The sequence below is a fragment of the Alligator mississippiensis genome, chromosome 4 (genome assembly GCF_030867095.1).
Source record: "Alligator mississippiensis isolate rAllMis1 chromosome 4, rAllMis1, whole genome shotgun sequence".
NCBI lineage: Eukaryota > Metazoa > Chordata > Crocodylia > Alligatoridae > Alligator > Alligator mississippiensis.
The window spans coordinates 247,251,094-247,278,521 of record NC_081827.1 but is presented as its reverse complement, the minus strand read 5'-3'; the positions used below and the strand labels follow the sequence as shown (position 1 = coordinate 247,278,521).

At 48.9% G+C, this 27,428-nt stretch overlaps 2 protein-coding genes across 3 annotated transcripts; one reads left to right on the top strand and one right to left on the bottom strand.

Moving 5' to 3' along the window:
• Positions 1–4,890: 4,890 nt before the first annotated feature.
• On the bottom strand, positions 4,891–13,072 carry NIFK (nucleolar protein interacting with the FHA domain of MKI67). Of its 2 annotated transcripts, none has more exons than XM_019480593.2 (7): positions 12,894–13,072; positions 12,664–12,792; positions 10,864–10,972; positions 9,910–10,121; positions 8,307–8,384; positions 6,022–6,207; positions 4,891–5,555 (listed from the first exon to the last, which is right to left on the bottom strand). In XM_019480593.2, exons 1-6 carry the CDS (start codon positions 13,011–13,013, stop codon positions 6,037–6,039), a joined length of 819 nt encoding a protein of 272 aa, XP_019336138.1. In that variant the 5' UTR covers positions 13,014–13,072; the 3' UTR covers positions 4,891–5,555; positions 6,022–6,036. The 2 variants fall into 2 exon arrangements, with proteins under 2 accessions (XP_019336138.1, XP_019336137.1); XM_019480592.2 differs by having other exon boundaries at positions 4,891–5,581; positions 12,894–13,071.
• A 481-nt stretch (positions 13,073–13,553) lies between these two features.
• On the top strand, positions 13,554–22,498 carry TSN (translin). Its single transcript, XM_014599622.3, has 6 exons — positions 13,554–13,671; positions 13,959–14,052; positions 17,903–17,999; positions 18,959–19,074; positions 19,724–19,803; positions 20,842–22,498. Exons 1-6 carry the CDS (start codon positions 13,606–13,608, stop codon positions 21,073–21,075), a joined length of 687 nt encoding a protein of 228 aa, XP_014455108.1. The 5' UTR covers positions 13,554–13,605; the 3' UTR covers positions 21,076–22,498.
• Positions 22,499–27,428: the final 4,930 nt, after the last annotated feature.

Here is a 27,428-nt window from a genome sequence, read left to right as displayed (position 1 = left end):
AAAAGACCAGAGCTTTGTTTCCGGCCCCAAACATCTGGCCTGGGTAGGGTTACAAAGATTTATACCCATCACATGCCGCCAGGGTTGGGGTCTACCGACAGCAGTTGCTGCAGCGACAGCGAGGGCAGTAGCTGGTAATGGTAATCCCAATCACGCTAGATAGCAAGGAACCTGCAGGCCGTTGGGCTTTACTCCTCCGTACGGCATCAGCACATCCCTCCCTTGTAATTTTTGGTCTAGCGGCACTGTGCACCGCATCCCAATGAGAGCGAATGTCTTTAGCATACCGCAGGCCTCCCTCGCTCCACGGCTCTAGCATTTTTCCCTCTTTGCTCTCGACCACTGTTGGATTTGACAAGCCCAAGAAAGCTTTTGCTATGCAAAATACTAAGGGCATAGCCCACGCGACCTTATAACAGGCTGCCTGACCTTTACTCAGCCAGAGGGACTGAGCTTTCCCCTGCTTTGCCTTGACAGGTGTCTCCCCTCTGATTTGTTAACAGCTGCCTTGGGACGCTGTGCCAGGGTGAGGGGGACCAAACAAACACATCACATGGGACATATCTGAAATCACGGGCATCAGGCCACATGGCAGTACACACATCTTGACCCTCCAGCAGTGTGCTGCTGCTTCCAGCACGCTCTTAGCAAAGCAAGCGCCGGTCATCGCCCACTGGGATTGCACCTTCTACTTTTAATAGCCAGCCGGGGTCACATGCATTGGACTGAAACCTCAGGTCCAGCTCTTTGATGCATCTGTGCAGCCCCTTGCGCACAGGACTGCAATACGCCAGAGTATCCCCGTCTCATCCACCTGCCACGTCTTGTCTCCTGGAACATGAGCTGGGAGGGGCACGGCCTTTCCAGACTTCTGCACTACCTGACAAAGCCTTGACCCATTTGGCACATTATAAATGCTAAATAATCAATCCTATTAACACCCCCTACCGCAATCTGCACCACTCGTTGCTGGTGAGGCTGGAGAGGAGGGGGATGCGAGCCCTGCCTGGGCTTCCTGCAGCCTCCCCACACCCTCCCACCTTTACTGCAGCCGCCCCAACACCAGTCTGACAGGACCGGGTGCAACTCTGCTTCAGAAGCTGGTTTGATTCCCGTTTGCTGGGTGTTTCCTTGGCCCCAAGCTGTTTGCTGCCAGGCTGGGGGCCCATGTTCAGTCTGGAGGGTGAGGCACTTTCTGGGCAAGCAAGTCCAAAAGATGATGGCTTGTGACATTGTGCAACCACTCTTCTCCCACTCGGTGCCCACCAGGGACCCCTCAGCAGGCACACACCAGCACCGACCAGGTCCTGGGGGGCAAATCTCAAGCATGGGAACTACACTACAATCCCCAAACTACTACACAAGCAGGGCATGCCTCACTCCCCACTGCTAGAGGACACATGGACCCCTTTACCCTTGCTTCCTAGCCCATCAAGGTCTGAGCCTGGATCAGGACTTGGCGACATCTCTTGGTCTTGATCACTTGTTTCATTTAACTTTCTCCTCTCTTTTTTCAGCCAAGGAGCCACTAAGAACCACCCCAGTGACTTTTGAGGCCCATAACCAGCCACTCTGTTGGGAATCTGTCAACCCTTCGCAACCGTCCGGCAGCTTCCTGACCAACGCAAGCAGCTTTTGCATCTATCCGGCCTGACCAAGCAAGCCACCGCGGAGCCAAACGCCCCAGTGAGGATGGCAGCATAACTCATGACACAGCACGTCCGCGCATTTGCTACGGAAACTATGTTTGGGAAGGATCGGGTGTCCGCATTTCTGCTGCGTGCACAACCCCGGAGAGCCGGGTATTAATAACACGGGCAGCCTAAAAACAGCCAGCAGACGCTGTGCTCCTGGGGCCGGTTCCTACAGCGCTGTTGGGGCTAGCTGGCTCCTTCCACAGCACCGGCACTCTGCACACCACAGCACTTTTACAGCCCTGTCCTGCAGTCTGAATTCATCTTGGCACAGCCAGGACAATAAAGGCTGGGAAGAGGAGGGTTACAGCAAGTCTCAAGTGTCAGATGGACTCAGCAACACACTGTGCCCAGCTCCCCCAAGCAGCTCCTTGGCAAGCTCAGAGTAAACACAGCAGGAATATGGGGACAGGCTGAGACAGGAAGGAGCGTGGCCAAGGCAAGTGCCAGCTCCCAGGAGTGGGTCTGGGCAAATGGTATGAAGGGCAAGGCTGGCTGGCTTGTTCAGCATAGGGCGTGCAAGACCAGATGGGCTATTTCCAGGCACAGCCAGTGCTCGGAGGAAAAGTCAGTAGGAAGTTGCACTGGCATGAGTGCCCCCAGGAAAGGGGCCGCGGGGGAGCAGCAGAGCCAGGACACACAGGGAGAAGCCGAGGGTACAAGATAAGGGAATGCAGCGTCAGAGCACGTTCAGGAAAGGAACAGGGAGGAAACAATTCTCCGCAGCAAGCTGGATAAGCAAAGCAAGGCTCAGAGCTGTAGTCTAACACCATGTCCTCAGCCAGGAATATTCATCATCGTTTCTGCCAGCACCAAATATCCTCCTCTACACGAATGTATTTGGTAGCCATGTTGATCCGAGACAAAAAGAAATGCAAAACTCTAAAACTCTTGGTTCAGAGATGATACCTTTTATTAAACCAACTGAGATCATTTTTTTGCAATATCTTTTTCTGCAGACAAGGATCTTTGGGCAAATCTGATATCTTTTATTAGACCAACTTAAATAGTTGGAAAAAATTTTTTAGCAAGCTTTCAGGTTTAATAACCCTTCATCAGGCTGAGGAAGTCTCTGCAGACCAACTTTTTCTGCCAGCTTTTGGGCATGCACGTCCTTCCTCAGGCTCAGGTAAAAATCAAAGATGATAAAAAGTCCCCATAGGTAGAAAATAGACTTCATTTTTGCACAGAGGAAGCTGAAGGTGGAAGTCTGTTCCTCTGGGTCCAGCTTTTGGGGTCTCATGCCCTTCCTCAGGGAAAATTAAAGATAGTACAAGTGTCCCCAGGTAGAAAAATAAACTTCATTTTACACAAAGGAACCTATGGGGACTTGTACTATCTTTAATTTTCCCTAGGCCTGAAGAAGGATGTGTGAACCTGAAAGCTTGCAAAGATTTTTTTTTTGCATTTTCTCAGTTGGTCTAATAAAAGGTTTCATCTCTGAACCAAGAGTTGTAGAGGCTTGCATTTCTTTTCCTCTACAGGACTGGTTTTATTAAGGTCCCATAACAACTTTGCAAACACCAATGTGGTGGACACCTCGGAGAGTCCCACAGATGCCCAAGTATCAAACCATCTCACTGCCTCCACCCAGCCTAGAGCCATGTAACCTTGATGCAAACCAGGGAAATGATTCCTGAGACTCCAGTCTCTTTGTCTGCTCAACAAGAGGTGGGGCTATCCACTGCCACCCAGTGTTAGAAAGTCTCTTTGACAGCACACGACTCTGGAAACCCTTCTACCAGGAGCACATGTTCCGATCACTTTGTGTAGCGGCCTTCAGTGGCGTGAAATATTTCAGGTCAAGCAACAGCATTTTGAGAGCACGCAGCACAGGGCAAATAGGCTGGATCTTTGCTTCTCCTATTACTTTGTGCTGTATAAAGTAGTCACGGGCAATTACAAGCCCTCCCCATTCCTGCCGTCTTTAACAGGCTGTTGCTGCTGCAGACAAATTCCAGCTCAAGTTCCTTGGTTGCTGGTAGATTTTCAAAGCACATGAGCAATACCTTGCCTGGGCTTCCTACCCTCTGACCGGTTTTTGAACACCCACCTTAAGGCTGCTTTCAAGCTCTTACCTGAAAAAGTAACTAGTTAAAATACAGATCACAAATCCTTTCCGCTTAAAATTAATGTTGCTGTGCGAAGCCAAAGGAACGCATTGGCACTAGTGTGTTACGTGATAGGAAGGCACGCTTCTGCTATTAAAGAAGGAAAGTACATTTGGGGATTGTATCAGGCCAGCATGCTCTTTTCCCCAGAGCTGCCTTTTGTCCAAGAAGTCAACTGCTTGAATACACATCCAGCCCCAGGCTTCCTTAATTGCTAGGAGATATCAAAGGGAATCAGCTGACTAGTCACTAAGCACAGACTAGCAGCTGGAGTTAGTCCTCATTTGTGTGACCGTTCAAATCACAAGGCTGTCAGAAAATTATCAAACTTCTCTTGGGCTGCTACAGCCCCAGAGTAGCATGGACCTTACCCGACTGGCTCCAAAACTGGCCTGGGGTTTCCTCTGAAATATTCTGCTGAACTGGACCTAGAGCTTATAACACTGTCAGGAGGAGCATCTTTGTTCAAGCAACGAGCGGTCACGGCCAGGTATATTTTGTTAAGGTTGCAGTGATGAGCAAAATTTAAACGCGACCCATCACTACAGCTGTTTCTACAAGGGGCAGAGTACAGGGGATCCAACACACCTACAAGGTAAAATACCCCACCTAAACACAGCTTAGTACCAAGGGGCCTTTTAAAAGGTACAGCCTCTACTTTGATGAGTAGGATTCATCATACCTGACAGGGAAAACAGCTGGAGAACTGTACTGCGATGTCTCCGCTGCCCAGCTTCAGATCACCCCGTGGGAACACCTCAACAGCCTGTGCCAAAGTAATTTCCCCAGCCCACGGCGAGACTAGATGTTAGAGGAGTTCAGGCTGAACTGGCAGTCACCCTAACAGCTGTGCCAGGCTCGCTCACTCCCAGCATTGCACACTTTGCTGGAACCAGTGCCAGACTGAAGAGTTCCCATGCATCTGCGACAGATGAGGCCAGCTTATGACAGCTTAATTCTTTTTGCAGCAGTCAAGGCAGCCTCCGTGCCCTCTGCCATCAAAACAGGAGCCACACCATTCGCTTGGGAATAAGCTCCCACAACTCACAGGCATAGTGTATCAGTGCAAGACTAAACACACCATGCATAGTAATCTGCTTCGGAGCAGCAGAGGCAGAATTTATTTCCCCCAATAAAAAGGTACAAAACCCTTATTCTGCAGATGGCATCATTTAGGCACAGAGCAGTTAAATGAGCTGCCCAAGGCCAGACTGGAAGAGCTGTGTGTACAACCTCCAAGTCTTCCACTCTGGTTCAGGTCTTAGCCACGCTCGTCCCCCAAAGGAAGAGACACCTGTATCACCAAGTGCAAGAGCAGAATTTTGCCCATTCTCTAGATGGGAACGGATTACATCTAGGCTATGACCCCTTCAAAGCAGGGCTCAGCACCATTCACTGCCTGGACAGAACTCACCGTCCTACTTCCCAGTGTTGAAAAATGCTTACGGGAAACAGAAAAATAAATCACAGATTTTGACGTATTCTTTTTACATATAATGACAAAACTACACACTTCAGGAAGACAACCATTACATTGCTTCTAGTTGCTTGTTGAGCCGCCCGTAGGCCGATGCTAGTTCTTTAAGTATGTTGAACAGCAGGAAGTTGAAGTTCCTTTCAGAAATGCTTGTGCTAACGTGTGGTTAAGGCACAAGGTCTGGGTTCCACTTGCAAAGAGCCTGAAGCTTTGGCTAAACCAGTGGGACTCATGAATGAGAGGACTGCTCCATCACGGTGGGAAGCTGGCTCACTGCCGACAGAAACATCAGAGTCTCTCTAAAATGTTTATAAAAATAAATCACATCGTTACAGCTCTTTACAATGGTAAAACACACTGCCAGCACCAGGTCCGGAGGCGGGCTGGAAAGCACCAGGGATTTCTTTGCACTAATAAGATGCAAGGAGTGAGGTGCGTGGCTAACTCAGGGACAGAGCAGGCAGGGCAGGGGACTGGCATTTTCATTCTGTCAAACAGGAGAGGTCCCAGGATTTTCCAGCTACGGGCTCCCTGCTAGAAGGGCTGCTGCTCCCCTCGGTGCCAAAAGACTGGGATCCCCTGAAAACGCATGGAGGGGGAGCCCCCTACACACAGGCTGCGAACCTCTAGCCCAGTCAAATGGAGGAGGTCAAACCAGCAAAATCTGCAACCACCCCTGGCTTCCCAATGACCCTTTGGGTAAAAAAATAAAAATAAAAAAAAATACTTGGCTACTAACAGGGGAGGGTCATGTTTATTTCCGTTTCTTCAGGTTCCCTTTTCTCTTTGCTGGCGTCCTCTTCGGCCTGGCATTCATGCTGGGCGGGGGCAGCTTGATGGTTATTTCACTGTCGTCCAAGTCACTTTCTTGGGACTGAGATTTCCGACGACTGAGGACTGTGGGGGTGCAGACCGGGGTGGGATCCTGGGTAAAGTGAACGAGATGCTCAGCATTAGTAACAGCATTCAACAGGTGCTACCAGTGGAGCCCAGCTCCTTATACGCCAGAAACAGCAAGTGCAACGAGTTTCTAACCTGGAAAACTCTCCCAACAGGTTACCAGTCTGTTCTTGCAGATTATGGCAGATTTGCACCCCAGTGGCACTGTATTAAAACAGGGAGTTCCCAGCACTCATCTATATTGCTTAATACACATCTTGCTAATGCATACCCAATCCTGCCCCGATTATGTGGATGTACAGGACAAGCCTGGGGAACTGCTGGAGCTTGTTCCTCTGATCCCAAATGTCAGCACTCTGCTCTCCAGGCACGGCTGGCCCCTGGCAGCTGCGTTAAACAAAGTAGGACATGCAGTGCACAGAAAGTCCACTGACGAGTGACAGCAGAAAGCTGGACAACACCTCCATGGACAACAATCTTGGACCACAACGCAGACAGGCACCTCAGGCATGCAAGCTGGATGGTCCCAGCTGCACTGATTAATTCATGTAGCCGATGAGGGCTCCCAACATTTTCCAAGTATGATGCCGAGAGGCTGCAATGACTGGGAGCAGGCTGCCTGCCTCACATCCAGTGGGCTGGCTCAGCCACATCTGCTTCCATTAGGTGCTGACTTTCTCAATCCTGCAAGCGCAGCTGCAGCTCACCCCTATGCTGCTGAATGAACCAGAAGAGAGATCTGGACTTCCCTGGGCAGCCCCACAGGGGCTACAATTTTACAGATGTCCTCCAAGGCAACTGATGACTAGGGGATGCCAGGGATGAGGCCCAATGCTGGGCACACAAGAAACAAAATAAGAAGGCTAAGAATTGCAGTAGGGCCAGAGCCTGGACTGTCAGCAAGGAGCTCAGAGATCCCGGTGGCAACTAGAGACTTCACACCTCATGAGAGGCGCATGCGACTGGTGACGTGCCTTTCTTGCTTCTGTCTAGACATCACAAGCACTGAGCAGCCTGAGAAACGACCCCAAGGGATAGTCCTGTATTCCAGAAGGCCTGAGCAAGGCTGGGCTTTTCCTGGTGGCAAAACTGGCTGCTCTGGAAATCGCACAGCACGATCCCCAGGGCCTGCAGCATTGTGGGGAGTTGTCCTATTGTCCTCACCCCTCCCTCAATCTGTGCACTGACAGCCAAGAGGGTGGAGTGGCACAGAACTAGGACATACACACACACACACACCCATCACCACCAAATGGGAAGCTCCTGCCTCGTGGCCTACGCTGACCAGGACACACATTACTGCCCGAGGCTCCCGGCTGACAGCTCCTGTCTACTACTGATCTTCAATACCAAAACTACTCCCCTACTGAAATGGGGGGACAAGCTGAGGTTGCAAGCTTCCATGTGGCAATCATCCACTGACAGGGGTGCTCTCACCTGGATGCCTGAAAGCTACAGAGCTGGAGGGAACTCAGGATGCCAGTGAAGCTCTGGCATCACTGCTGACTGCCCGAGCTTTGCACCATGATCGAGCCCCAGCACTGGGTGCCCCAATCTGTGCTGGCAAAGCCTGCAGCCAGTCAGTCACTCTGTGCTTACTGTAGTCACGGCTGCCCACTCTCCCTGCATCTGAGCATTGTGAACTTGCAAGTACAAAGGAGCTCCAGGTCCTGTCATTAACGTGGAGTGGTGCTGCTCTCTTGTGTCCATGTTTGCAAAAGCAAGTGTGGAAGTGGCCTGAAGAAGCAGTGGCTTGTGGGATGGGGGAGAGAGACATCAATTTGGGGTGAACTCCCTGAGAAGACTGACGGCTTCCCACTATGTGCAAGGCTCTACCTCCACAAGAAAACGCAGTTTGCAGGGCACAGAGGTGGCTACTGTAATGCAGAACAAGGCTGCAGGCCAGCAGCATAAGCAGGCTGCTCAGATGCCAGCACTTCTCACTCGAGAAAGCTTTCACCACTAACCAAGGCAGCTTCCCATTAGCAAGAGGCCACAGGCTCATGAAGGTAAAGCCAACAAACCCAGAACAGCCAAGCAAATGCCTCGAATACACATACTGCTGCCTGTCACAGGGCTTAGGGAACACACCCTCTCCCTTTAAAAACAGCTGTTTAAACTCACCTGGCTGTTCACGGAAACGTTCAAGTTTGACTCTGATTTTGAAACTTTCTTCCTTTTCTGCCGAGGTATTCCTGCAGCCTGTGGGAGCAGAGGAAGGGAGTCATGACATGGAACTGCATGCAGAACGAGGATGGGGCTTTCCTAACCTGGCTTGTAGATGGTCCTTCATGATTACAAAAGCTTTGCTGCACGAACAGATGGGAGCTAGCAACAGAAGCAATCAGATTCAGGCTCTATGCATCCCATAATCAGAGCTAAGAGAAGCCTCCTGGTTTGCTACACCTTTTGCCAAGGGGGCCAGAGGGGAAGGATAAGACCATGTAAGAATTGGCCTGATTTGGATGAAACTTGCAGGAATGGTAGCCCCTTCTGAGGACACGAAGCCTGCCGAGTTTCAAGGAGATCGGTGCAGGGGTTTCAGGGAAACTGCACCGCAAAGTCTTGAAAGGAAAAAACTCATGTCACATGTATATGTTAAGCCACAACGGATTCAAAACTGCAGGCTTGCTAGCCCCTGCCGAGGCCACGAAGCCTGCCAAGTTTCAAGGAGATATGTGCAGGGGTTTGGGAAAAAATGCACCTCAATGTGTGGACAAGCAAAGCTCGTGACATGGGTGACCCTGTGTGTGTTAAGGTGCACCCTCACCCAACTAACACCAAGGCAGGAAGCAGAGCAGTTCAAACAATGCTACCTTTGATGCAATTTTTCCATCCCTCCCCCAGAGCACTGGGATTGGAAGGGACCTCAGGAAAGGATGACAGTCACTGGCCAGCTACGCAGTCAATGAGAGCACCCCCTTCTCCCCCCTCCCCCCCACTTTAGTTTCTGTTTCCCTGAAGGCAAGCCCAGCTTGAGCTTCGAAACATTTCGAAAAATTTCAAAATGTTTCGACTTGCCTCATTTTGAGGCTGTTTCGAAGCTCTCTGTTTTGTTGCGATTTTGCTGTTTCGAGCTCGAAACGAGTCGAAATAGCGTCAAAACAAAACTGCCGGCAAAATTTTGCACGGCCCTAGCGCTCAGGCATTACAGCGCAGTCTCTAAGCTCTTCAGAGACAACCAGCACATAGCAACACAAATGGAAGATCAGTTTTTGAGTCTGCCGCAGCCTTCTCTAAGAAAGAGCAGCGTCACTGAAATCGCACCGACCAAATGGGGCGGCAATGCCACGTTGGGCACTTACACACGCGGGGAGCCTGCTGATGTGCTGGAAATCCAGCGCATTGGAGGAGATTCGATTAAGTCTACCAGATTGAGTCTACTGGAGCACGTAAACTGACGCGCTCTGGCATCCTCGTGCATCACGTGCAACAGCGGCGCAGCACGTCTCCATGTTGAGAAAATAGCTGCAGTGCACTTTGAAATAAAACACATTCAGCGAGCTTTATTTCAAAGCGCACCGCTGATGCATGTGGCATACAGCTCGCTGATTAAAGGCACCCAGAGCCACATTGAGGCCACATGTAAAACCACCTGTAGTGATTCATGAAAGCTCGCATGGGCCCCTTAACACCTACTTAGGTGCTGCCCTGTTGCTAGATTACTCTCCACCCCCATACTTTCTCCTTGGTGTCCCAGTCTTGGGCACAAACTGCATTTACTTACAAATCCAGGAAAGTCGTAATCTATGCCTTTCTCGGCCAGCCGCTTGCGTAACATTCTTTCCTTTTTAAGTAGCCTCTCGGTCATCTTTTTCTTGTCTTTGAGCGATCGCTGCTTGTTATACCGCTTGACTGCTGGACGCGATGGCTTCCTAAAATTAGTCTCACTGCCTTTGAAAAGGTTTTCGTGGACTTTTTCAGGTGGCATGAACTGACCTGGGACAATCAGACATCGCCAAGTTAGAGAGAAGCCATTCATTTTTGCCTAAATTATATTAATAAACGTCAATCATTATTGTACATAGACCTGCCGTATGTTGCGTTCTATACTGATACTCAGTAATTGTTATCCACCCACTACGCACCAGCATTACGTCAGCCTAGCAAAAGGTAACCTCCCTTAGTCATTTTTACGGATAGCCACGACGTGGAGCGGCAGGGGATTCAGAGCACTGGGCTCTCCAAGACAGCCTGATTTTCACCTGTACTTCTTACTGTTTTCAAGAACGGTATGTGCTTAGCTCAGTATCTCTGAATATCTTGCCAGCTGTACTGAGTTTTTAACCCACCCACCCATAGTAAATCTATGTAATTAAATAATAGTGGTTGCAGCAGAGCATGGGTAGAAAAGAGTTTCTATCCAAAAAAACATTTCTATGTGGAGTGGTTTTATACCATGAAAGACAACAGAGGTCCCATCACTAGGACTTGAAATGCTGTTCTAATTTTTTTAATTTAAATTGGAAAGTGGTAGGAAATAAAAGAGCACCAGAGGCACCCCCATGCGGGAGAAATCCTCATAAAAAAACCAAGCAAACTGGGGCGTCCATATGAAAAATCTTCTTGTGCTGCAACTCTAATGTTGCAGTGAAGAAATTCCCAAAGCGTCCAGAAAAAACACCCGTGTGTGCAACGAATACGTTCCCTCACACAACAGGTATCGGATATACATACTCACACTTCAGAAGCCTTTCGCAGAAGAGGTAGTTGTTCATGGTATCTGCCACAATCTTAGCAACGTCATCGGACTCGAACTCTACAAATGCGTAGCCTTTACAGCTTCCAGTCTGCAGACGACAACAACAGTATCAGAAAACTAGAGGAGTGTTTAAGTGCCAGATGCCAAAACAACTCTAGCTGCTGCCTTAGGCTTCAAGGGGTCACGTTCTGTTCTCAGAGAAACAAAAACAACTCCAAGCCCTCAGCATAAATTGTACGTGTTTTAGGTCAGTCTCTAACGCCACAAGTAACAAATATGTTCACGTTACGCAGTAAAATAGAAGAGTTGAGTCATGTATCTGTGACCAACTAAAATTCATGCCACCAAGTGAAGAGCTGTTGCCTTGCTGATGACGTAAAGAATGAAAACACAAGCATCTGTAGAAACGCGGCTCATTAAATGCAAGCAAAGCAGTCAGAAAGCTCAGAGATCCCATCGCTCAACCATGCTCTAAGTCTTGCAGTGAATTCTGACCGCTCTGATAACGTCCCTCAGTGAAGTGAATCTGGTTGCGAAGAAAGGTGCCAGTTATGAGACCGGAAGAGCAGAGACGAGAATGAACTTCAGAGAAAACATAGAAAAGGCTAACACTGAACAGAACGGTCACGTCCAACCGGGGAAACTTATGACGGTAAAAGCAGAGAAGGAGAGACAAGAAGCCAACTAGCCACGACTGAAAGAAACCTGGGGGTAATAAAAGACCACAGCATGAACAGGAGCCGGCAGTGCGATGCTGGAGCCCATACGGCAAATAACACCCAGGTGTGCGTCAATATAACACCCAGGTGTGCGTCAATCGATGCATCTCCAGCAAAGCCAAGGAGGCGATTCTTCCACTCTATTCGGCCCTGGTGAGACGCAGCTGGAGGACTGCGTCCAGGTGTGGGCACTGCAATTCAACAGGGACATGGAAAAGCTTGAGAGGGTCCAGAGAAGGGCTGCCCGTATGATCAGACTTGCACGGCAAGCCATACGAGGAAAGGCTGAGGGACTTGGGCCTCTTCAGCCTCAAAAGAAGGCTGGGAGGAGGCTTGGTAGCAGCTTACCACTGCATCAGGGGAGTATATCACGGGCTCAACAAACAACTGTTCACCAGGCACCCTCGGGGGAAAACCAGGAGTAATGGCCACAAAATCCTGGACGATTGATTCAGGCTTAACAGTAGGAAAAACTTCTTCACATTTGGGATGTCCAGACTGTGGATAAGCTCCCTCCAGAGATGGTGCAATCGCCTGCCCTGGACATCTCCAAGAGGAGACTGGACGGTCACCTTGCTGGGATCTCCTGATCCATTATCTTTCCTGCCTGGTGCAGGGGGCTGGACCCGATGCTCTTGCAAAGTCCCTTCCAGCCATAAGATCTATGAACCTAGCCAGCGAGCTACGGCAGCAACAGAGAACACAATCGTAGGACAGGAGCGCCACGAGGGACCTCAGGAGGTCACATCTAGTTCAGCGTTCGCTCGCCCGTAGGTCACGACCCAAAAGCGAGTTGCAAGAATATATGATTGCGAGCCAGCTTCTAAAGGAGAGTCCATTTTTAAGGGGAAAAACCATGGGAAACCATGGGTTTTCGCCTGCAGCCGGGCAGAGTCCGAGACTGCCCCGCGCGCTGGGGGCAGCGGGTCCTGGTAGAGAACGGGTTAAGGCCTGACCGCTGCCCAAAGCACGTCCTCCCACCCGGGGGCTTTGCGCGGCGCGATGCCACCAAACGGCAGAGCAACGCAAAACCTTTTTTTCCACCTTTTTTTGGTTTTACCTTTTTGCTCCTGGCCAAGCGCAGCCTGGTGACCGTCCCGAACTGGCTGAAGTACTCGCGCAGCTGCGGCTCGTAGAGACCCTTCGGGATGTGCCCCAAATACACCACGCCCGGGGTCAGCCTCTCGTGCTGCGGGGACAAGGCCGGGCACGTCAGCAGCAGGCCCCGCCGAGGGAGGCCCCGCAGCCTCCCTCCTCCCCCTGCGGCCGCTGTCCCCGCGAGGCGCTCACCTTGGCGGCGCGGACGCGCTGCACCTTGGCCTGGAACTGGCGCTGCAGCTGCGGGTCCAGCGAGAGCAGCGCGGCCGGAGCCGCCGCCGCTTCCCCGCCGGCCGCCACCTCCGCCTCCATGCTGCTCCCGCACGTGCGCACGGTGCGCTCCGCACCACTTCCGCTTCCGGGTTCGTCGCCGGAAGTACCGCACTCCACTTCTGGCCACGCCCCCCAAGCTACAAGAGCCGCGGTAACGGTTGTCCGATGACGTCATTGCCAGGCGCGGGGGTGGGGCACCTGGTTGCCAGGCAACAGGCAGCGCGCGTAGTGTTGCTGGGTAACGAGCCTCTTCCCCCCCGCCCCTTTGAGTGTTTGGTGGGTTTTTTTAAGTCAGGCAGCGCGCGGGGCAGCCCTGCGCCGCGGAAGGACCCCGCTGGGCGGAGGGCCCCTGAGCGCGGAAGGACCCGGCGTGCCCGTGCCGCGCCTGCCTGGGAGCCGTGTCGCCGGCAGCCCCAGCTCCAGCGCCGCCGGGGGCGCGGTGTCATCAGGCGGACCCTGCTGGGGCGCTGCCGCGTCAGAGCCGCCCTGAGCCGAGCGCCGCCCGCTGCCGGGGCCAAGATGGCGGCGCCGGCAGCGGCCAGGGCAGCCCCGCGCCGCGGCCGCCGAAGGACCCCGCAGCGGCGGCGCCAGACGAGTCCGGCTCCTTGTCTTCGCGCGCGCCGCCATAGCCATGTCGGTCAGCGAGATGTTCATCGCCCTGCAGGGCTCCCTCAGCGTCGACCAGGACGTCCGCGAGGTCGGGAGGGCGGGGAGCCCGGATACGGGGGGGGGGGGGGGTATTCCTGGGTAGGGGGGTGTGGGGGGAGGGGCTCTTTGAGGGGGTTTGTGATTGGCTCTGTGAGGGGTTGTGGGGGGGAGGGGCTGGTTGTGAGGGGGGTTGGGGAGGGGCTCAGGGGGGTTGGAGGAGGGGCTGGTTGTGAGGGGGAGGGGCTCAGGGGGGTTGGAGGAGGGGCCGTGTTTGGGGTCCCTGGGCGCCGCACCGCCTCCCCTCCCCCGTGACGCGCTGGCGGCGGGCGCCCGCAGGAGATCCGGAAGGTGGTGCAGACGCTGGAGCAGACGGCGCGGGAGATCCTGACGCTGCTGCAGGGGGTGCACCAGGGCGCCGGCTTCCAGGACAGTAAGTCGCTCGCGGTCGCGCCGTCGGCGGGTTTGGAGCGAGGCGGGAAGGGCCAGAGAGGATCAAAACGGACCCTCGGGCGGCTCCGTGCACCAGCGAATTTTTCAGTTCAAAATTAAGTCCCGCCAGTCAATTTGCGTCATATCAAGTAATTGTAATAAATCCGTTAACGCGCGCCGCTGGCGGGACCCGCGCCGCAGCTTGGGAACCGCTGGTCTAGAGGCAAAAGGAATCAAAACTCGTGGAAGAGGCGATATTTTGTATTAGACCAACCAGATATTCGCAAGCAAATTATTTTATTTCTTTGCAAGCTTTCGGGCACGCTCGCCCTTCGTCGGGCACAGGAGAGAGCAAGACTGTAAAAGTTCTCCGAGGTAGAAACGAAAATTTGTATTTCACGGGGGAGCCGAAGGCGTTTAGGTAAAGTCTCCTGTTTGGAGCAGTTCATTTGATCTCTGCCTAGCCGCGGCCCAGTGGTTGGCAACCTCTGGCCTTGAGCAGTGGTTTTCAACCCAGGGTCCGCGGATGCCGGGGGTCTGCAGACGGTGTAAGGGGTCCGCGAAAGATGACTACGTTCAGTCAAAAGTATGCGACTACCCACGCTTACCGTTCAGAGAGGCCTGCAGCTCCATTCCAGTGTTTTTAGGGGTCCACTAATGAAAAAAGGTTGAAAACCACCGGCCTACAGTTGACATCCTTTGTACTTCTATAGAGGCAGGGTAGTCTCATGGAGGACACTGGTGTGCGAGCTCGAGGGTCATAGTTTCCTGATGGTATTAACCTGTCCTCAACAACATGCAACACCCCGCGGTGCGGTGCAGTGCGGTGGCTGTCGGCTCAGAGACACCGAGTCACGGTTTTGCAATCTGCATAACCGAAGTGGTTAGTCTCTTAGCAGCCTGCTCTTCTTCTCTCAAGAAACTCATCTGTTTCCTGAGTTTCAGGAGCTTATGCCATGGCAGGTTTATCTCCTCCCTATGAATAGGACTCACTCAGACACGAAGTAGAGAAATTACCATCCACCCCTTGACAGTGCCGTCCTTGTGCTTGCTTTTCTTTTTATTTCCCATTGTCGCATCTTCTTTTGGGTCACAGGACTAGGGCAAGTCCTGGGGGTGTATCTTCCTTCACGTATTTGCTTTCTGGATTAGTGAACTGACTCTTGCGTACCCTGGAACCGATACGTCAGGAGATTCTTCTGCTCTCCCTGTTGCAGTCCTGAGCTGACCAGACTCGCTCTGGGAGACAGGCCTGCATGCAGAAACAGAATCCCAGCATTGTGATTTTTAGGAGGAAAAGACTATTTTGAATGACCTTAGTCCCTTTGAACAGCACTTTTGACATAAAATCTAAGTTGAGTTGCTGAGAACGTAAAGGGAAGTTACAAGCCTGTGTCTATAAAAGAAAAACTGAATTCCCTGAGCAGGTATGTTTTTGTACCTGTGGTTTTCCTGAGCTTGAAGTTACTGGAATGGGCATGTTCTCATTTGTATAAAAGTGACCAAGTCACTGTCTGTTTGGTGATGTGATTGACCTTTGAAGAGGAGTGACCCATTCTGATTCACTAAGCTTCAAGAGGGAGAAACCAGCCAGGCCGCATCAGAAGATGCATAAAAGGAGGAATCAAGCAAGGTGTGTGCCTTGTTTTGCTTGTAGTAGTGACTGTCTTGGCTTCTGCTGTGGCTCTTGGTGGCTGGCTTCTGGCCAGGCAGTGCCACCATGCCTGGATGGAGGTCTGTCCTTCCTGTGTCGGCCAGACTTACTCATCAGCAGCCAGTCTCCGACGCTGAGATTGGCCATCTGTAGACTCTAGTAACTTCTAGCGATCCAGCAAACACACCAGTGTTAAATAGTTGAGCTATAATAAGATCAGTGGCTAACTTCTTTGACCATGCACAGGGTTCCTGAAGGGTGAATAAAACCACAGAAGTAGTGACAGCCATTGTGCAGAAGGCTCGGCCTCCTGAGGGCTGTGTTCCAGTTTTGATTAGTAAAGAGATGCATGTCTCAATACCTTTTGCTTCTGTTTCTGCACATGCTCGGTAGCATTTTCAGCCAGAGTTCTCCAGATATGGGAACAGAATCCACATAGGAGTTTTCAAATACTTAAAATCAGCCTGCCATAAACAGCCTCGCTGTGTAAAAGATCACATGGGTATAGATACAGTAGGTTAGGGCAGGGCTGACCAAATTCTGAGCAGTCATTCACACCACCACCCCCTGCCACACCACCCTGCCCGACCCCATCCCCAGGGGTGTAGGCAGGAAGCAGAAGCTGCAGAAGGGGTGATCCTGGCAGCAGGAGAGATGGAGGGAGCTACAACTCGTTGAGAGTCTGTAGGCTGCAAGCTGATGCCTTGTGGGCTGTGCAGTTGAATGGCCCTGAGTATTGAACTAACTCCAGGGTGGTCCCAGCCCTGGGATTGCACTGGTGTATCTTGGCTTTCCCCTACTCCATGGGATCTCTGGGGTAGGGGTGTAAATATCATTTTAAAAACTATTCATTTAACCTCTAATTATATCAGTTAAACAATTAAGCAGTAATGCAGCAGCTCAAACACAGCTGCTGCTGAGAGTTGCTTCAGGCTCCCAGGGCCCTTTGACTGGGGGAAGAGGGGAGTAGGCAAGCGCAGCCAGACAGCACAGCCCAGCCCAGGTGGAGTCCTGCACTGGGAGGGAGGAGGCACCTGTCAGCTAGCAGCTAATTGCTTAATTGATGAGTCATAGGCTGCTTGCTGTTTTCCTCTTACTACTGCTCCTTCCTCCCTCCTGCCTGTCCTGCTGCCTTCTGATTCCTGCTGGGGCACCCCTGGAGTAGGGATGTGAAAGGTTAAACAGTTAATCATTTAACTGATAAGTGCTGAGATAACATGGTAGCTTCCGGTTATCCTTTAGCTTGGGCCAGGGCATAGTCTGGTAGGGGAGGGAAGCCCTGGGGTATTGATCTGCTTCATTTGGCAACATCTTTTTCTAGCCAGTGATAGTGTTAGAGCTGTAGTTTACGTTTGCATGCTGCAGGTGGCAGTGGGTAGCATATAACTGAGCTTGAAAGTCTCTTTTTTTTTTTTTTTTTCTAAAATCAGACCCTGACAGCTACAACAACACTCCAGCCCCACTGTTTCTGATTAATAGGTACTGGGATTTATTAACCATCTTGGACCTAACCATTGTTTGAAATGTATTTCTTTCAAATATATGAAATAGAAGGGGTCACTGAAACGTGTAGCACTTGTCACTGCAGTGTTGCCAACTCATAATTTTTGGTGGTGTTCTTAATGTCTATGCTTCAGGAATGTCAAAAACTTAGCTCTTTCTTTTATCTATGTATATTAGATAGGTGTGTAAATATCATTTTAGAAACTATTCATTTAACCTCTAATTATATCAGTTAAATAATTAAGCAGTAATGCAGCAGCTCAAACACAGCTGCTGCTGCGAGTTGCTCCAGGCTCCCAGGGCCCTTTGACTGGGGGAAGAGGGGAGTAGGCAAGCGCAGCCAGACAGCACAGCCCAGGTGAAGCCCTGCACTGGGAGGAGGGGGCACCTGAAATGTGTAGCTCTTTTATCTATGTATATTAGATAAAAGAAAGAACTAAGTTTTTCAGATTCCTGAACCATAGACATTAAGAACAACACCAAAAATCATGAGTTGGCAATACTGAGGTTCCCATAGTATTACTGTGTTTGGAATAGAAAAAAAGAGTTCATCTACCTTTCAATACCATAATCTAAATTTTTGCTGCAGCTGACCTGAAATAGAACGGTATATATTCATTGAATTTGTAGATACAAAACTGAGTCTGGCACTTGGCCATCTAGTTACTAACACTAAACTCACTTCTTTTTTCAGTACCAAAGAAATGTCAGAAGGCCCGGGAACATTTTGGTTCAGTAAAAACACAGCTGGCATCTTTGAAGACCAAGTTCCCTGCTGATCAGTACTACAGGTTGGTCAGATCTTCTGTAAACAGAATTATTTGATACCACACATGGGTATTATACATTTTAACTGAAAAAAATAACATTCTCAAGGTTTTGGGGCCCAATGTTTTTTTTTTTCTCTCACTTCTCAGGTAAAACTGTTTAAATAATTAGTCTTCAAACATGTTTAGATGAAAGTAGCTGGTGGCCCAAATATTCCTTTTTGGAAGAAAAACCCGGATAATATTCTGTAGAAAAACAAAACAAAAAAACCAAAAACAAACCCCCCCAAACCCCTCCCCCCCCCAAAAAACCACGCCATGTTCTCATATCTTCCCCTTCCCTCCCTTCACTAAAATCCCTTTGAAAACTGCTTCCCCCTGTGCATACGGGATACGTTTCTTGTTTTAAGGGGAAACCATATTATTTTGGAGCAGCTGTAATCGCGGGTCTTACTGCTAGAATTGAGGACTGTCAATTCCATTAACTTCATTTACAGCTGTTGGGGTTCTGGCATTTCTGAAAGCCAAGCCCTGAATCTGTCAGGAGTTGTCCACCTGACTCAGATCTCCAAACTGGGCCTGTCATTTTGGGGTTGTGTTTGCTTTCCCTGCAAGGAGGGCATCTCCTCTGACGAGAGCATTCCAGAGAGCGCAGATCCTGTCACTTTCAATCCATTCCCAACTTGCAGGAGTTTTGACCACTGGAGGATAGGAAGATGGGGGGCCAAACAGTCTGACAGCTTTGCTTGCACGTCTGCTCCTCCCACAACCAGGCACTGATTCAACAGGCTGAGGATGCTATTATAAGCCAGTCTGGGGGTGGAAATTTTTGATTGTCAAAGAAATAATTTGTGTTTCCAACTGCGTCGTTGTATTTGCTTTTGACAAGCATATCGCACGTAATCTGCAATAGATTGCATCTAATCTCCAATGACAGAACATACAAAAATGTATTTCTGTCCTGCTTGTGTGTGTTTCAACAGGTTTCATGAACACTGGAGGTTTGTGCTACAGCGGCTGGTGTTCCTGGCAGCATTTGTGGTCTACTTGGAAACTGAAACGTTAGTCACTCGAGAAGCTGTTGCAGAAATACTTGGAAGTAGGTTAACCCTTGCTGCTCTAAATCTAGTTGAAGTTTTGGAGGTTGTTGTTGTCTGTTATTGGTAGGCTTGTATTTGGTGCATATCTCTACAACCCAGTAATTAAATACAAGTAGAAATCTCTCTTTGGGAAAATGCAAGCCAGAATTTTTTTAAAAGGAAAAAACATTAAAATATGACCCAGTTAAAACCTTTAGGTCCTAAATTTTCTTGGTTTAAAACCATGTAAATCTAAACGTATCAAAGATTTGCATTATCCCCTGTTCGCCTCTTTTTGTTTTTAATGGTAAACAGATGATTGAGTTACTGAATGTAGTGTTATGGAGCTGCGGTAGGTAAACACAACAGGGGAAGGCTAAAAATTTAACAATGGAAAACAGTTGTCTGTAGTAAAAGATAACTTGGGTGATGCTCATGGATTGAATGGCAGGTATCATGTCTTTTATAGAGGATGTATCCAGTGTTACACTGATACAACAAAGAGCAGTAGTCATAACATCGTGTACAGGAAAAGAATGAGCCTCTATATTGCCATAAGGTTTCTGGACTGCAGTGTTCACTGTAGCAGACTTGAAATGCATTTCTGAGCTGCTGTTTGTATTCAGATATGATATTAAGTTGGATCACAACTCTTGTTTTTCGCCTTAGTTGAGGCTGATCGAGAGAAGGGCTTTCACCTGGACATTGAAGATTATCTCTCTGGCATTTTAACTTTCGCCAGTGAGCTGGTAAGTATAAGATTGACCAAGCATGGTAGCTGAACTGAAGCAAATAGCAGGTGCCCCACTTTTCAGGCCCTATGCTTGGGGAGAATAAAGATTACAATGAATGATGCTTGGCATTGAGCCACTGAATAACAGGCCTTTCCAGTCACTAGGCAATATTAAAGTTCACTCTAGGACAGTGATTCTTAGCCATGGTGTCACGAAATCCTTCCAGGGGTGCTGTGGGGTGCCATGCAGCATTAGCATTGTTAGGTGTGCAAATGTGATTCACAAGATAAGTCCACAGATTGCAAATAGGAATCCACAGTGTCAAAAGCATTTTTACCTGTTGTGGTCTTTCTAAGTTTTTTTGCAACAGAAGAATTGCTCTAGTATTTTTCTGTAGTCAAAAATGAGTGGAAACTGTGAGCTGATATTTTCCAAGGGGTGTCTTGAGTCTACAGAAAGTTTCTTGAAACTGTCACAGGATGCCTCGAGTCTAAAAATGTTGAGAACCACAGCTCTAGGATATACATAGATGCAACAGTTATATTAGTATCTTTTGATATCACTGCAGACTGTTGTCATAGATCTGCATGATTCAAGTATAGTACAACTGCTACAACAACTTTCATGTTGTTCTTTCAGGGTTAGTGTTATGGCAGTTTAGCTCATTTCTCTTGCTGCAGGATTATAGGGGTACAACAGTTTTATCTTAGCAGTGGCAGCTGCTCCTTCTTCACTTTTAAATGATAGGTTTGCCTGAACCCCTAGCTGCTAACAGAGGAAAGGAGAACTGGAATTGATTAATTTTATCTAGTGCCTACTTCTGCTTAATCCTATGCAAATTTAAACCAGTGCCTTGTCTGTAAGGTGGGACTCGGGTTAGAGATGGGAGTGTAACTAGGCTGAGTATGTGGCACGGCTGCTTCGCATGGCGGAGTCACGGATAGGAACAGTGTGTGTTGGCTTTAGGGACAGGTTGCAGTAGACGAGCCCAGGATCCATGTGCTGCCAGACTTACCGTTCCCTGATGCCATCATGTGTGATTTCTTTCCGCAGTCTCGGCTGGCAGTGAATAGCGTCACAGCCGGCGATTATTCTCGTCCTCTCCGCATCTCCACGTTTATCAACGAGCTGGATTCTGGCTTCCGTCTCCTCAACCTCAAGAATGACTCGTTGAGGAAACGCTATGACGGCCTGAAGTACGACGTGAAGAAGATTGAAGAAGTGGTGTATGATCTGTCAATCCGGGGACTCAACAAGGAGACGAGTAGTGCAGGCGGAGAAAAATAGAAGCTGCTTGTCTCGGCAGCACCATTGATTACCTCAGATGGTTGCCAATGAGGGAGGGGTGCTGGCAGAGCTCTCCTGCTTAGTTTAGAAAAACTACAAGTTGAAAACTGCTCTCTATTTTCTTAAGAAATGTGTAGTACAGGTGTTAGACCTTGAACCATTTTGTACCACCCTGTCTCAGTAAAGGCAGCAGGCTTTCTGTGACGTTACTCTGTCGTAATTCCACGTGGCTGTCCTGTGAACCATAGCCATAACTTGATAACTTCCCTCAGTCCCGTTTCCTACTTAGCGTTACTCCTGCTGCCCTGATGTATTGTCCTGCTTCTGCTTTCTTTGCCCATGCATCCTCAGTGGTGCGTGTGTGGCATGCAGCTTAGTGCAGATACAGGTGGCATTTTAGGAGCCACAGTGTGTAAATACCTAGATCTCTTTTTAAGATACTAAACTTTAACAACCTTTTTAAAAAAAAAAAAATTCCATCCCCTTTGAGTCGAGCAGAAGAGACTGGCGTAACGGTTTGTTATGCTGACCTTATTAACCAGTGTATCAAAAAGCCCTTAACTGCAAAGCTCGGATAAGAAGCTGGTGTAGACCAGTCTCCCAGATGACTTTGGCAAACACCATCCGGGCATCTCAGCTGTTTTTGTTTTGTTTTTTTTGTTAAAACAGGATTTGTGTTACCAGGACAAGAGCAGAGTTTCTCCAAGTGTCTCCTTTCGCTGGTGTTTTGTTTTGTTGCTGTCAGTGTTGAATTTTAAAGTGAACTGCATATCCTGAACTGAACTCTCGGTGTACTTGCTTTTCTGGCTTTCAAGGCTTCCTAGTAGAGCTAGGCTAAGAGCTGCCTGGTGAAGTGCAGGTAACTTGTCAGTTCTGAGTAACTTGTTCCCAAATAGGCCAAAAGTTTTATATTATTTTTTTATTTTTATTTTTTTTAAAGATCCAAGGTAGCTAGTTCATGTATTTCAAGGAGTTCAGCTTATTAGTCAAGCTTGCATGGTAGATTTTTCTAAGTCCAAGCCTTTATATCATGTGTGTAAACTTGCAAACTCTCACTTCACGGGACGAAAACCTCCTTTCCTAGGAAAGGTATTTGAATTGTATGTTTTGTGGTTGTTTTGTATGCTGGCAGAGGCTAAGAAGAGAGCAAATTCTCTAGGATAAGGACAGTTTCCAAAGGAAACAAATACCTCCTGACTATCAGTGAGCGAAATGAGAAGTGGTTGCAGTTTCAATGCGTCTTTATTTTGTTTGCAAAGGTTTTGCATACTTACCTTTTTAAACCTTAGGGTTGGTTGTTTTTGTTTTTTGTTTGTATGGTTTTGAGGGGGGGGGGGGCGGGTTAATAATCACGGGGAGAAACCAATGTCTTTGTTACTTTGGCCAATAAAAGTTGTGTTTTGACTTTGCAGCTCTCCAGTAATCCTGCTTGCTGACTGATGTTTAAGTGCACTCCCTCACATCCTGAAGTCCTGCTGGAAATATCTTAATACAAATGCAGCCTTCCCCTTTAAAACATACAGGGTTAATAGTGTGCAAATGTCTGGGAGAGGAGACAAGCCTGTCACCTGAGATCAGGGAGGAGTGAAGATCAAGCTCTGAAGAGTTCACCTAGAACCCACCCAAAATGGGGATTTTGTTATATTCGGTCTTGACCGATGGGTTTATCGGAAATTCTTCCGTAACCACAGTGTCTTCGTCTTTAATTCATTTGTTTCTCACACCTCTGAGGTGTGACAGGCAGATGGTTTCCTCATCTGTAAAGTGGGGATATCACCCAAGCTGGTGAGAGACTTGCTCAGTCTCACAGGTGGAGGAGCAGGGAGAACACAGGTCTTGGGAGGTGTCTGGCTCCCTCTTACCCAGCTTCTCCTGACATTCAACCTTCCAGCATATTGTGTTCCTGGGGCCAGGTGACTATGAAGCCTCCCCCTGTAGCAGGGGAGCCTCTTCCCACAGCAGGATCATCAGTGGCAACACAGTAAAGGCTGTGTTCTTCATCCCTCAGACTTCTCCATAGGGAAAGGAGATGGGGATTAGAAAGCAGCAACCCTGTGGCAGGGAGACAATATTTGTCCTGCAGCATCCCCTGGTCCTTGGACCAGTGACTAGAAAACCTGGGGCTGTAGCTGCAGACAAGTGATTTGGCTCCTCTTCCCTCTGGTTCAAGGTGCTTTCTTGCCTGCTCCCTCTACACGAGGACCAGGGGAGGAGAAAGCCCCTGAAAGACTTAGCCATTCCCCTCCTGCAAGGCATCTCTTCCATCCCAAGAGACCTGTTGGTCAGGGGAACAAGCCAGCTTGGCAATGGAGTGAGTGCCGAGGCAACCGTTGCCCGAAGACTCCAGAAACGGGGTGGTGAGGGTGGTTTAGGCTCGCAATGAACTTTAACCTTCCAGGCAAACTTGCAGTCAAAAAAGCAGCTCTGTGCAGCTTCTGTGCTGATCAAAAAGGGGAGGGGGGCCAGCAGAGGCACTGCAAAGGCTGCCTCAAAGCCCAGCAGAGCTATTTCTGCATTCCTGTCTTTTTGCACCCAGAGCTCTGGGCAATTCTTCATGCAGTGCTGTTGAGGACTAAATGCCTGTACCTTTTCCTGCTCCCCTTGCATTGCATTTCAGACAGCTGATTAACAGCTTCCTATTCAAAGTGCATGCGCTCAGCCTTGAACGTGGGGAAAGACCTGGCCTCCAACCATTCAGAAAAGGAGCTGAACACGGCATAGGGTGTGAGGAGCCAGGGCCTGGCTTGTGCTCTGCTCCATCCAATGTGGCTGCTGTCTCCAAGCAGGAAGGTAGCCAGCTTTCCTGGAACTTCTTCAGCTGCTAAAGTTCCTGCAAGTTCCTTCTGTGAGTGAATCACCTGCTTTCCTTCGGCAGCCAAAACTGCTGCTCAGCCACAAAGAGCTCCCCTTTTGTTTGGGAGAGTGACTTGGGCCAGGCAGAGAGGATGGAAGGTAAATGCACAAGATACTGGGGTATTCAGACAGGGGTTGTTACTTCCAGCATCTCTGGCTACATCCTTTCATTAAAGTGCTGCCGGCTGCTAGAGACCGGTCTAACAGAACTAGAAACCAGAGACCTGCAAGGAGAACCAAGCTGCAGTTCAAGCTGATTTTTATGGGCTGGAGCAAGTGCTTGGTTTTGGAAGCAATCATTCCATTGTGCTAATACCTCCCTTAATCTACGTTGCAGGCTCAGGCTTGAATTAATTGAGGACAGGTGCCTGATTATAATTACGGGTTCCTCTGCCTTGAATTTGCCTCTCTGCTTATTAAGAGCACTAACAAGTGTGGCACTCAGGGTTTGCTCTGTAATTTATTTGCTGTGTTGTTTCCTGAAGCAAAAGCTCCCTGAATGGAAGGGGAGTATCCTCCCGTTTTTCAAATCTCTCTCTTAACAGTACATTTCTGGAAGAGGGAAAAACATGTCCTACATTGCTACGAAGAGTCTCTCACCACTGGAAAGGCTCCAGCACTTTCTGTCTGGAGCAAATGCTGTTCACCTTGTTGGCTTGTATAAAGCCTTCATCTAATGCTGTGAATTCTAGCAGCTTCTTGTCCGGGTTGTTAAACCTGAGTACTTTTCCATATCTGTAACTTTTTTCTCAGGCTCCGGAGTAAGAGGCAGGCAGGTGCTGTTGAGCTAGTGATGGTTTCATTACATGGATCTAGATTCAAAGGTAGCGTTTACAATGCGTCTCCTGAGACTAGAAATCTGCTGCCTTGCTCATAGCTCGTCTTCCTTGCACCATAGGAAGTTTCCCTAAAATGAAGAGGTTTGACACTGCAGAGATTAATCCCTACACAGGCTCCTTTTCAACACCTATAAGTTAAAAGCTGGCAAGCAGCTGAGCACATACACATTAAAGATAAATTCAAAACATAAGCCTGTCAACCTTGTCATCTGTTGGTTCCTGTAGTTAATGTAGCTGGCTGTCAAAAGACTTGCCATGCTCCATGACTGACTATTTTTGTTTTTTTTAGGAAGAAGTGTCCCTACATGACTTGGAGAGCATTAACGCTATTGTTTCTACCCAAAAAGCAATCCCATGATATGATATTGAGGACAGGCTCTGTCTTATTTAGAAGAGAAATGCCTCTTTTACAAGGATCAGACAGGACTCCTCCCATGAAACTCAAATCTCCCTAATGTGGCACACCTGGCAGATATCAATGCAAATTGTTCTGCAAGGCTCTTCCTATTTAAAGTGACTGGCTCTTCTGACAATAGCCCCTCCTAACAGAAAGGAATTCAAAGATGCTCAGTTATTCAAAAAGCCACATCTTAGCTTTGACTGCAGATCATTATGGAGAAAAATCATCGCATCGGAGAGAGAAGCTGAAGCCTTCCAGGCTGTGCAGCTTTTTCCAGCCCTGAACACCACCTGACAGCAGCCTGGCGCTCCTGAGATCCCCAACTCCCATCATCTTGTAGGAAGGCTGCCAATAGGGGTAACCAAGTGAGGGAGCAGTCTAGTGATTTCCTTTACTGGAGGGAAAGTGGACTTGCTGCCCGCCTATTGCTTTCTCCTTAAGGGAAGGAGACTAGCCGGTCTCTGCTCAGATTGGGCTGCTGTGTTTCATACTTGAGGAAAAAAAAAATCTTTAACAAACGTCTGTTGGGCTGCGACTACCAATTGATTTAAAAAAACAACCCAAAACCTCACCTAGCAATGCATCCGACATTTACTCCATGCTTTTAGGAGCATATAAATTATTGCTTAAATGCCCTTTAAACAGCAGGGGTAGTTTCAGCCTAATTGAAAGGATCAGGCTACCACAGGAGAGGAGTCCAGGGCACTTTGCCAGGTATCTATCATGTTGGTACTATAATAGATGTCCTCAGCCACAATTGTGTTGGCTCCCTGCAGCTTTCCAGCTGTCGAAGTGAGATGCAGTCGTCCCCCCGGTAAAATGAGATCAGAAAAGATTTTTAAGGATGGTGTTTGAGAATGGGGGTCTCCAACTCTATGTGGTTTTATTATCCAGCTTGTCTTCATATTGCAGCATTGTCTTGGAACTTGTGGCTACTATAAATATACGTAGAGAAGAAGGATGCATGGGCATCTCCAAGGGCACTCTTATACAGGTACCATTGCCGCTTGCAGGGACAGGATACAGGACAAACCTCTAGCCCTTAGATGAAGTGTGTGCACAAATGACACGGGAACTGAAGCATCTCAAATGACTTCGGTACTATCTGCCGAAACCTTGGCCACTGAGGAGACTATGCTAATGACTTGAATTTCGAATGAATCCTTGGAAGTGGTGAAAATCATGGTCCTGCCCTGAACAAACTGCATGTTCGACCACCTCAAACCCACACTAAATTGACTGCAGAATGTGCAGTGAGCAGGAGCTAAACGTCCAATTTGCAAGCGTTGGATGTTATTAAGAGCTACTTCCGGCTGCTCGCCCTGATCTTAATGCGGAGAACCAGCTCAGCTTCTGAATACAAGTCAGGTAGCTGAAGTGGGAAGCATCTGGTGCAATGTTCAGATCCTTCTTTAATGAGCTTCCTCCCTGGAGAAGCTTCTTAAGTCTGTTCCCAGCAGCTGAAAGGGCAAGTCTGGTTGCTATAACATGACCTGTGCTACTGCGGTTTGATAGGGGTGTCCACAACAGTCCTACCTTTTAAAACAACATGATAGTAGTTCTAGTTCTAACAACAGTAAGAAAAAACTAATAACCCGATTGGGGAAATAATAGAGAAAATGGATTTGCTTTGGTGCCACAACAGAAGAGCAATCGCTAAAGGCAGCTCGTGACCCAAAGTATCCAGAGAGGATGCGACTGGACTGTTCTCAGTGGTGGCAGGTGAAGCCAACGTGGCAATGGGCTCGAGGGGCAGCAAAGGAAAAAGGGGCAATGGGCTCAAGTTGCAGCAAGGGAAGTTTAGATTGGAAATTAGGAAAAACTTTTTCACAAGGAGGGTAGTAAAGCACTGGAACAGGTTACCCAGAGGCAGTGCAATCTCTGTGCTTGGAGGTTTTGAAGACCTGGCTAGACCGAGCCTTGGCTGGGATGATTTAGTTGGGGCTGGTCCTGCTTTGAGCAGGGGGCTGGACTAGATGTGACCTCCTGAGGTCCCTTCCCACCCTCATTTTCTATGATCCATCCATCCCTGGCATGTGTTTATAATGACTCAGAAGGACTCGGACAATTGCCCCTCCTACAGACGCACACAACCATGAAAACGGTTCTTGAAATGCACAAAATATGCAAAGCAGTGCAAGTTGACCAAAAATACCGACCTGCAGGCTGTTTAGATCAGTCGCCAGGGTGGAAGGTAATGTCTCAGCAGCCGTAGCAAACAGTCTGATGGAGCAATCTCTGGGTTCTGCACGGTTGTTCAG

Bases quoted from the DNA above. Each gene is read 5' to 3' on its own strand.
- NIFK (XM_019480593.2), bottom strand. From the start codon at position 13,013: ATGGAGGCGGAGGTGGCGGCCGGCGGGGAAGCGGCGGCGGCTCCGGCC. The intron at 12,793-12,893 runs GTGAGCGCCTCG...TTGTCCCCGCAG, and splicing joins AGCGCGTCCGCGCCGCCAAG to CACGAGAGGCTGACCCCGGG. The intron at 10,973-12,663 runs GTAAAACCAAAA...TGTCGTCTGCAG, and splicing joins GCTTGGCCAGGAGCAAAAAG to ACTGGAAGCTGTAAAGGCTA.
- TSN (XM_014599622.3), top strand. From the start codon at position 13,606: ATGTCGGTCAGCGAGATGTTCATCGCCCTGCAGGGCTCCCTCAGCGTC. The intron at 13,672-13,958 runs GTCGGGAGGGCG...GGGCGCCCGCAG, and splicing joins TCGACCAGGACGTCCGCGAG to GAGATCCGGAAGGTGGTGCA. The intron at 19,804-20,841 runs GTAAGTATAAGA...TTCTTTCCGCAG, and splicing joins TAACTTTCGCCAGTGAGCTG to TCTCGGCTGGCAGTGAATAG.